Source organism: Lingula anatina, chromosome 7 (assembly GCF_051362555.1).
Source record: "Lingula anatina isolate TDL-2025a chromosome 7, LinAna3.0, whole genome shotgun sequence".
Lineage (NCBI taxonomy): Eukaryota > Metazoa > Brachiopoda > Lingulata > Lingulida > Lingulidae > Lingula > Lingula anatina.
In genome coordinates this window covers 10,518,650-10,529,557 of record NC_141773.1, presented here as the reverse complement: position 1 = coordinate 10,529,557, position 10,908 = coordinate 10,518,650, and the positions used below count along the sequence as shown (strand labels likewise).

Genomic DNA, 10,908 nt, shown 5'->3' with positions numbered 1-10,908 from the left:
GACAGCAAATGTCTGGTCTATAATGGCATTGAGCGGCCATATTGAAACCTGACATAGTATGTCTTTTGCATCCAGCTAGTTTCATATAGGAAGACCCATTTGAGAATGAACGGAAGCGTTTGCTACTACCGATGGAGGTTCATTGCGATGTTTGCGATGCTGTCGTGTGTGTTGGAAGAGATCAGTCTGGTTAGTATTTTTTTGCCATTTTAAGAACTTATCTTAAGTGCTAAAAACATTGAGGTAGCAACATTTCTGTTCAGTTTGTAGTATCCGTCAAAAATCAGTTATTTTATCCATCAAAAACGATTTTTACTTCATGCTGGTAGTGATCGGAGGATGTACCAGGCTCGTACAAGGGCGGAGAGTGGGGTGGAGGGGTTTTTTAGAGGTTAGAAGGTACCGTCCAGACTCCTATTGCTTTTAAAACGTCCTCTCTGATTAAAATTTGATCTAGGACTAAGGTCCTGCTCAATTTCTCAGTTAAGATCAAATAAGGGTTGTAAACTGTAAGGTCCACTTCTTCAGAAAAGACCCCCCCCCCTTGAAACTGTTGGCTGGAAGCCCATGTACAGTACTGAAGCCTTGAAGGGGGCAATAACATCCCTCAGTTTATACCTTTCATGGTGCATAGGACTTGTGTAGTAGATGCTTGGCAACTGACATGTTCTGTATATGAGTGAATACAGAAAGCAGTTTTAGACAAAAGATATATATAGTATGAGTAAATGCCACCTTGATCAGTTCATGAATCTAAAAATGGCTTTATTCTACCACATTGTTTTACCATAACATTGTTAAAAATGAGTTAAAAAAAAGAAGGTTAAAATCAATTTAGTCTTTTAAAATAATTTTGGCATGAGTGAAACAGTAAAGCACATATATTCAGTTTGGTGATTTCAATTTATATGTGATGTGGATAAAATGCTACACGAGAAATGTTTTTTGTCTCAGATGGCAGTATGGCTAGGCACATCCAGGGCAAGCGTCATCAGCGTCTCTTACAGATGAAGAACAAGGCGGCAGAGAAGGCCAGTTGCAGTGTATTTGTGAGGGGTGTCCATGGGAACACTAAACTCAGCGCAGCTCAATTGAAGGAACACTTCCAGAAATTTGGAAATATAAAGAAAGTTGTGATGGACAAAGTTAAGGTAGTGTCTTACTCTAAAAGTACAGTAGATGATCCCTCTGAGATAAAAAATTTTTCATGTCATTAAACCATTATAACCCAAAATGATTTTTGTTAAGTCTGTGTATTAGATATTAAAGTCATAATAACTCTTCGTTTTGGCCAAAAATTGGATTTTCCTGGAGTAAACGGCAATTTTCCCGTACTTACCAATGGCCAACGACCCCATTCCTGCATTCAAAGTTAATCCAGGGTTTTTTTCCTAAACGTACGGTTTTTTGTTAAAATCTCTTAAGAGATTTTAACTGACGGAGCTCTCTCTGACATTGCAAAGTCACTGGTGACCTACTTAAAACCGCGGGAAAAGCAGACAACAACAACACTATATAAGATTCATGAGATATATTCGTCTTTTTTGTTAAAAACGCTTTTATATCCACAATGTGTGCCATTCTGGGCTTTTCGTTATCCGACGCACTGTACAAAAACTCGCAACTTACGTCTGAGGGTTTCCCGCCATGTTATTTTGGTCTCGAATGAACGCGAGAATCCGCGTGACACCATTACGTCATTAGCAACGAATGCACTTGTCGAGCGGAAAAAAGGGATCGAAAGCCATATTGACAAGCACAGATTTTAGTTTTCCTACAATAACGGCCGTTTTAGTGGTAAAATACAATAGAATATATTTCCATGCGTTGTTTACAATGTATTTCATGCGGATTTTTGAATCTCAAAGGAAGAGTTATTATTGCTTTAAAATATGTGTAGTTTTTAAAGTTATTTTGCTTAATATATAATGAATAAATATTGTCAGCTTAAAATCAGTGATCAAATATCAAAATTGATATTATAACAGTCTCTGTATAACGTCACATGCTTTTAATTAAATTAAAAAAGCACTGCTATTCAACACTGCCCAAGCAGTGAAACAAGAGTGATATTGGTAACACTTAAAGTTAAACAACCATATTGATTTTCAGTCTTTGTATGCCATCATTGAATTTGACTGTAAGGATGCAGCCCAGCAGGTGCTTGGTCAGTCTGACCACAGGCTACCCGGTGACCACAAGTTGGTGGTCAAGCCCAGGGAAGTCAAAATGGACAATTTCAAGCCGGCACGATTGGGAAATAGACATGACACAACAAAGAAAACTCAAAACAAAGATTCTGAAGTTCCTGTGGTTGACAGAAAAACAGTGCTAGAGGAATTGAGGAAAATACAATCTGTAAGGGGATGTTTTTGGTTTCACTTTTTCAACTTTTACAAGTGACACCTTATTTAAACACTTACTAGTACGTAAAGCTTTTTTTCAATACATATTTATGATGCAGACAATGTCACTATGATGCAGACAATGTCAGACACTGTGCTGATAGGTTTACTATCACAGTATCACTTGAACTAAGTCACTGTTTTGCTCCAGAGTTGTCTTGTTTCTTGTAAGCTATTCTATGCAAAAAAGGCAACGGTTACCATAATATGTTAGATGGGGCATTGCTGTCTCTCTCTATATGCATGTTCTATCCTTAGACTATTGTATTGCATTTTCAGTATCCGTAATATATTGTACTCAATCACTGCAGCACTGGTGTATTCGATTGCAGTAAGTCAGTAGTAAGATTTTTCCAACAATCACCGCATTCCATTTCTTTTGGGAGCCAAAATATAATTTTAGAGATTGATGTGGGTCCCCTCGGACCCTATGCCATATTTTCAGACTTTTTCAGTAAATGGCTGTCTCATCCCTGAACCCAGTATCTCTATGTGTTTCAGCTTGATGGCCAGATGGTCAGGCTGATGTCCCTTCTCCAGCTGACCCAAGAGGATGACCAGCAGAGACAGCAGCTGTGTCAGTCACTGCAGAAACAGCTGGCAGTTTTCTTCCCAGGTAAACAGGGGGCCCTGAACTCATGTGATCATTGCAAGCTTATTGTGTGCTTTGTGAGAGAATTACCACAGTCATGAAGGTTATCTCTTAACCCTCAGTTGACTATCTTTTGGTTATTATTATTGTCTGTCTGTTTTTCTCTTTGTCACCAGTCTGAGTTGCCCAACTTAAAGAGTTATGAATGGAATTTGAAGAGATTTTCGGGATAGGATGGAATTTGGCTTTTTTGACTTGGTATGAATAATCTTTTATCATGGGGAAATTGAAATTATTGTTGAAATTTACAACAGGATGTAACGTATCTTGTCTCAAAAGCAGTTTGAGTTTGCATTTCATGCGACAAATTATTAGATAAATGTTTGTGGAGTAAAGTAAAATTGTAATTTAGTATGCCATAGCATATTCACTGCAGCTCTTTTACCTGTGTCATTTTTTCTTAAAATCCATTTTAAAAATTATATTTACAATATTTCAAATATACATTAACAAAAAAGTATTTGGTTCATTATTTTTATGATATGTCTGTACATATATTTGGTTCATTATTTTCATGATGTGTCATGCACTTTAATTGATAACACGATAAGTGGAAAACCATTTTATCTTTTGGCTTTGAACGTACAGAACTGATGCACATTCAAAAAATACAGGTTGAGTTAAAAAATCGGCATGATCAGGCAATTTTTAAAAAAGTTATGCTGTTTTTTCTTGCTTTTTTCAAAATATATGCAGCTTTGATGACACATTAAAAAATGATTGGCCTATTGTCTTGAAACTCACAGGAATGATCAGTCTTACTTAAAAACGGGTTGAGTACAAAGATCAGCTTGATTGGGCCATTTTTACAAAAGTTATGCTGTTTTTTTCACTTTTCAGCATATTTTATCCACCATTATACAGATAACATGAAAACCGTGTAATATTTTACTTTAAAACTTGTAGGGCATAGGACTAATATACAGATCAAGTTTGAAAATAAGCTTGATCGGTTTAGTTTTGATGAAGTTATGCCTTTTTTGTATATTAGTGTTTTTTCCTCAGATTCAATTCTTAGGCATGTTTACAGTGTCATTATTGAACTAATTAGATACATAAAAGTTCTTTTGACCTTTTCTGCATTTTAACAATATTGTAAGTTGATTATATAATAATGATGGTGAATCTGTTATCGTGTATTGTGTTATAAAGTGTCAAAAGTGGAAATAAGCTCATGTCATTGCAGTTTGTCAAATTTAGACATTCACTATGTTCAGAATCTCATAATGGAACAAATTGGACAATGTAAAATTGTTCTATTGTTATTTTTCCATCTCAACAATTTTCTTAGTTGATCATATAAAAATGAAAGTAAATGGGTTACTTTGTTTTATGTAAAAAGCGTTGACAATGGAAATAAACTCATTTCAGTTCAGTTATCTCTTGTTTTAAAATGTATTTGATTGTTTATTTATTTTTGATAGGCTGTACCATACACCAGTTTGGATCCTCTGTGAACAAGTTTGGTGTCAAGGGGTGCGACATGGACATCTTTCTTGACCTTCACATAGATGAAGATGACCTTAAAAGTGAAAGATTTTTATCCGAGTCGGAAGTGAGAGTTTAATTTGAATGATTATGTTTAATCCACATGTAATATCTGTTGAAAAATGTTTTAGTCAGAAGTGAGAACTAACGTGTAATAGATTGGAATTAAAAAGGTCAGCTAATATTCAGGTTGCAAAGAAATTGATCCTTTATGGATGAACATTTTTTTTTTACATCAAATAAAATGAAAATGACACTCATCACTTTACGCTTCAGAGCCCTAGTAATTTAGACACCAGAGACAGGCGCCAAATCAAAGTTTATACGCGTGAGGAATTGAGAGAAATGACAAGCTTTGACCAGGTTAAGGCAATCAGCAGAACAATCCAGAGACATATCCCAGAATGCCAGAATGTAGTATTTGTTCCCAGTCAGAGGTGTCCAGTGTGTAGATTTACCTTCAGGTCCTCGGGGATTAAATGTGATGTATCTGTCAGTAACAGGTTAGTGTACTACAATAATTACTGTTAGTCTCACTTTCAGTGACAGTAACAACAAATATGTATTGGTACCACTCAAGTATATATACAGTGAACAAGTATATTAAAAGATTGAAAGGCAATTATTGGTATTGATTGAAGATAAAAAAGGACACTTTTTTGCTGAGTTGGCTCACAACAGCTCTGATGTTTATCAACTGGAAAAAATTTTATGCATATAAATAAGACAAAATTGTTACCTCTCTTAATTTGTCAATAAAAATAAACTGTCAGAAAAGCAATTTTTAGTATTGATTGCAGATAATGTCTTAAAAAAGGGCACTTTTTTTCTTTTTCAATAGCTTTGGTTACTTTCCTAACCTTTTAACTTTATTTATGTGGCCAATGTGTTCCTCTTTCAGATTAGCTCTCAGAAACACCAAGTTCCTCAGACTCTGCACAGAGCTGGATGTGAGGTTATCTCCTCTGGTTTATGCTATACGTTACTGGGCCAAGTGCAGAGACATTGCAGGCAACATCCAATCAGGAACCAAGCTGAACAATTATGCACTGTGTTTGCTTGTAGTTTTCTACCTCCAGAACTTAGAGAAGCCTATCCTTCCCAGTATTCAGCAGTTGGCCGATTATTGTGGTGGGTTTCATGTGATTGATTATTTTAATGTAGTTTTTGATTTGTTGCTGTTGAATAAAATATTGCTACAACAGTAACTACTTTTATACATGCCGAAAGAAGTGTGTAGAAACTGATTATCTGTTTCTGGTGAGATGGAAATTTTAACTGAAAAATAATGAGATATTGAAAATTTAAGTCATGTCATTGTGATCATGTGACCAAAGTGATTGAAATGATTATTGCCCTTTTCAGGTCCAGAAGAGAAAGTTGTCATTGAGGGCTGGGACTGCTCATTTGTAGAAGATAAGTCATGCATACCTTGTACTGCTAACACAATGACAGTTGGTAAGTTTTTTTTTCTTTTTTTGTGCACTCATGCACACGCCCACACACACACATGCACACACACATTCTCCCATAGATTGAAATATCCTTGTTCAGTACATATGAAAAATATCCTAACTGTAATATTTGATAAGTCAAATATATTAAGGCAGCAGATGAATATTAACCTTTATTTAATATTTATTACTTATTATATCTTTCCTTTCTTCAGGTGAGCTCTTGCTTGGTTTCTATCAGTTCTATGCCAAGTTTGACTTCAGTACAAGCATCATCTGCCCCAGAACGGGCAAGACCATGAATTTGGTGACTGTCCTCAACCCAGATACAATGCCAGCTAAGATGGAAGGTTATAAGGTAAACTTTGCTATATGCTATCTTGACCTGTGTTTTTATCCCTTTAAAATATTAAGCATCAAAAATTGATGATAATAAGTTGACTTAAAATGTACACTTCAAGTATCAATATCACAGCAACGTTGACATTTGAAAAGACTTGAAGGCATAACAAACATTTATTTCTTTCTCCCCTAGGTGGAAACAGTTGCTATTCAGGATCCTTTTGTCTTGAATCATAACCCAGCATTTAACATCAACGAAAAGATGAAAGAAAGAATCATTTCAGAATTCCAGACAGCAGCCAAGATGGCTGATTTTCTAAGGGACAACCCAGACCATGAGTTTTCACTTCAGGGATTAGTTATGTTTTTATCTAATGAGATACCAGCACAGTTCACTTCTGTTCCACCCAATCAGAGTGATCATCTTATCTCAAAATTAAAACTGGCTGAAAACAAACATCCTTCAAAGCATGGGACAAGAAAACATATGAAAAGTTGCCTGGAAACTTCCTTCGAAATTGTTCTCTGTCCTGCACACCTTTCCCAAAAATGTTTACTTCGACTCAATGAAACCCCTGATTTCAAACATGCATGGCAGCAGGAGATTTGTCAGTTTATTTATAAACTCCTTGCAGAATGTTTACTCATCCCAACTCTGTTATTCAAAGACAATATTTCACAAAAAGGCAGCGAGCAAAATTCTGTACTGCCACCTGGTGAAGAAGACGAAGTAGATGGCAGAAGTAGATGGCAGAAAAAAACACCTGATGTCACTGAAAGGACGGAACTTTCTTTCAGTGCAGTGGACAGTAAACCCAATAAAATTGTGGATGACACTGATAAAGTGACTGAAATGGAGGAGTTTCATTTGAATGATGTTACGAAGAAACAAAAAGATGCAGATGATAAAGATCAATCTGGCAAAATTGAGAAGACTGCCGTTGAAAATTTAGTTAATGAACCGTTGTCCCTTTTTCCAACTGAGGGTCATGCCATTGGGGCCGCTATTGGTAGTGGGAGTGGAACACCAAAGAGACAAAACAGTGGTTCTGAATACCTCTCTGATCATCAGATTTTAAAGAAAACAAAAAGTGATGCAAATCTGAACACAGATTGTGAAGTTTTACAGAATGAGGCATGTGCGGAAAACAATTTCGATGATTATTCTCAGCTGGAAAGGGAAGTATTTCAGTCTGAAAGTATTAAGGTGACTGAAAATAATTCCATTGATGGCAACAAAGTCTCAGCAGAGGACTGTTTAAAGAACTTAAACCCAAAGAAATTTGATTCAGAGCTAGTGAAGAGTCAGTTAAAGACTAGTCTAAAGCCAGAGGAAAGAGACCTTTTTCCTCAGCATAGTGCTATAAGAGAGCAATCTCCTGATAGTAGAATAACAAGTTCTCCTAAAAAACCAAACAACTTGTTCATGCATTTACAATGCTCCATACAGCATGCTGTGTGGCTGCGTCGCAAAGCAGTACGCAAAAATCTTTTACATGCTGGTCATAAAGATGACCTTGACCTAGAGATCAAGGTCACCCAGGATGTTATAGAACATGAAAGGGACAGAGGCGAAAAGATTAAGCCATTTACTATTGATGTGCTGTTGATGGATGATGACAAACAGGCATGTAGTAGTCAGACTGCTGTCCACGTTGTTTTGAGAGCACAAACAGATGTAGCAAGTCACTCTTTCAGTTTCTTCAGTTCATATATATCAAAGGGAATTCAGAAGTATTATTCATGATAACCAGCATGATATTTAAGGACATTTATGCATTGTTATTTTTTCCTATTTTGGACCATTGATGAAAATGGTAGAGTTAACCATTTAAGATGCTGTGTGCCTTAGTTTTTCATGCCTGATGTCTGTAATACAGAGCATTTAGACAGTAAATATTTGATCATTAGAATTATATAAAGAAAGAAATATTACTTTTAGAGTTTTACAGAATTATAGGCATGTTTACTACTCTGTGTTTTGGCATTTGAATTTCATTACCAAAAAACTACACAAGATTTATAAAACATACCTGCAACATGTTTCAGGTATATGGATGTTTTTTTTTTAAATTAGTATTGCCCTCCAAAACCTCTCTATTTCTTATTTGTACTTCCATTGAATTGTACTGAATGAACTCTTGAGAATAACATTAATGGTATTCTCTTCGATTTTTTTACAGTTAATTAAGTTGTCAAAGGGTTATTATAAGTTGATATCAAAGCACTCTGCCTTCATTGATTGATATATAACTTTAAACTAGAAAAGCACTCCGAGAGCGCAGACCTCCGCCAAGGCAGCGATTTTTGATTATTATTGATTATTGATCACCACCAAAAACTAATCATCTCTTCCTTGGCCCACTTCTGACAGTTAATGATCAAAATCGGCCCATAACTTTTTGAGTTATGTTGATGACAAACAAACAAACAGACAGACAAACAGGGGTGAAAACATAACCTCCTTGGCAGAGGTAAAAAAAAACAAGGCAGCAAAGCTGTCAAATGTACAGACAAAAAACAGAAAATAAAGATGCAAAATAGGTCATTTTGTCAATTTTGATTCAATAATAAATAATGCTTATAATAGCACAGTCAGTTAACACTGATTTTTAATCATGCACAACAGATAACATGCTCAATAACAGGAGCAGATCCAGAGATATTTTCTGACAGTAATCCAAAGTATCTTTGTTGATCCATCCTCCACTTTTGATGGTCTTCCAACAGAAAAAAATTGATACCAGTCAATGTAAACTTTAAAATCTGACCGTCATCTGAAAGACCCAGAAGACGGCCTCAATCCACCCCTGCAATAAGATTACAGTTTCTGGACCATGAGAGTTCAAATTCAGATAATGAAAATCCCAATATTTGAAAAATGTTGACAGTGCATAAAATAATATTAATACATAATGTTTAAAGACATAAAAACCTATGCAACTGCTTATGTGGAAATATAGAAAATCTAAAGACCTTCAGGTGGATGGGAGTTATAAATGCCAGTGTTTAGGAAAAGAAATTAAAAGAAAACACACACACAAAAAAAAAAAAAAAAAAAAAAAAAAACAATAAAAAAATTCCAATAAAGCTGCTATTCAATCAAAATCTTGCTGTATTACATGATATGAATAACCCCAATGTGTTTGAGGAAAATAAGGCGCTGTTATTCATCTATAGCATTAATGTTGGCATTACACAAATTTTTTCTTTTGTAAACTTATTTGCAATATTAAACAACATTTACCTGCATAATTATCACCAATTCCTAAATATGTGACCCAGTTAAGAGAGCTTAACCTATATAAAATACAGAAAGTGTGCAGAGCCTTACACGGATGAGAGTTAAAAATCACAAATTATAAAGGAAAACATAACAAAACCAGAAAAGCACTCCGAGAGTGCAGACCTCTGCCAAGGCAGCAATTGTTGATTATTATTGATTATTGTCCTCTTTGGCCCACTTCTGACAGTTCCTGAAAATTTCAGCAAAATCGTTCCATAACTTTTTGAGTTATGTTGATGACAGACAAACAGGGGTGAAAATATAACCTCCTTGGCAGAGGTAAATATAATTCCAATGAAGCTGCTATTCAAACTTTTAATCTTTGAGTTTGAGATATATATATATATATATATATATATATATATATATATATATATATATATATATATATATATAAACTTATTTGCGCTATTAAACAAAATTTACCTGCATAATTATCACCGCTTCCTTATCATAAATCTAGCAGAGAGCTTAACCTTTGGGAGTTTACAGGGAAATATCAACAAGTGTGCTTTATGTTATCTCATTTTATGGCCTTTAAATTAGGCAAATCACTTTATAACTCTGAAATTAGCTAAGTGATACCCAAGGGAAATTTACAGACTGACCCTCTCAAAGGTCTTTCAGGCCCATAAGTCACATCTTAAGAAAAGCACAAAACAATAATGTACAAAATAGGAGACTACCAATTCTGATGCAATAATACATTATGTTTAACTGCGCACAGTCAATATCAAATTTTAATTATGCAGAACAGGTAACACCGACGAAAGTAAAAGCATAAGGCTTCAGGCCCATCAGAGTTCAAGTTTATACTTTGAAAGTGCCAGAATGAGAAAAATGATAATTTCACACAAAATTGCATAAATTCAATAATAAATGATAACCCAATTGAGCTGGCTTTCTAATTTGAACTGCATGCCAATCCTAAAAATCATACTTGTAAGTTAAACATAATAATAAGTAACACAGTTTTCTTTTCATAATGTTTGCAGAAGCAGTACAAAAAGATTTTTGTCAATTTTGATGTAACATTACATAATAAATTATAGAATAATTAGCACCAATTTTTGATTATTGACAATAAATAGCATGGACATGTAGAAAATTTGATTACCATTCGACTTCATGTCCATGGGAGCTCCGAGTCCCACAGTGAATATGCCAAAAATGAATATTTCACTAAAAAGTATAACTTTCAGAAAAAGAAGCAAATTAAACTGCTTTTCCAACTCAGGCTGCATTTTAGTCCTGTGTTTCTTTTTTGAAAGTTTGACAATC

General features: G+C 34.9%; 1 protein-coding gene across 1 annotated transcript; it reads left to right on the top strand.

The window, feature by feature from the left end:
* The first annotated feature begins 48 nt into the window (after positions 1 to 48).
* LOC106154480 (speckle targeted PIP5K1A-regulated poly(A) polymerase) lies at positions 49 to 8,829 on the top strand. Its single transcript, XM_013528832.2, has 10 exons — positions 49 to 189; positions 955 to 1,151; positions 2,113 to 2,358; positions 2,907 to 3,021; positions 4,482 to 4,612; positions 4,822 to 5,048; positions 5,447 to 5,676; positions 5,911 to 6,003; positions 6,215 to 6,357; positions 6,535 to 8,829. Exons 1-10 carry the CDS (start codon positions 132 to 134, stop codon positions 8,086 to 8,088), a joined length of 2,994 nt encoding a protein of 997 aa, XP_013384286.2. The 5' UTR covers positions 49 to 131; the 3' UTR covers positions 8,089 to 8,829.
* Positions 8,830 to 10,908: the final 2,079 nt, after the last annotated feature.

Coding starts and splice junctions, on each gene's coding strand:
- LOC106154480 (XM_013528832.2), top strand. CDS start 132: ATGGAGGTTCATTGCGATGTTTGCGATGCTGTCGTGTGTGTTGGAAGA. Junction 1,152..2,112: donor TTGTGATGGACAAAGTTAAG/GTAGTGTCTTAC, acceptor ATTGATTTTCAG/TCTTTGTATGCCATCATTGA. Junction 3,022..4,481: donor GCTGGCAGTTTTCTTCCCAG/GTAAACAGGGGG, acceptor TATTTTTGATAG/GCTGTACCATACACCAGTTT.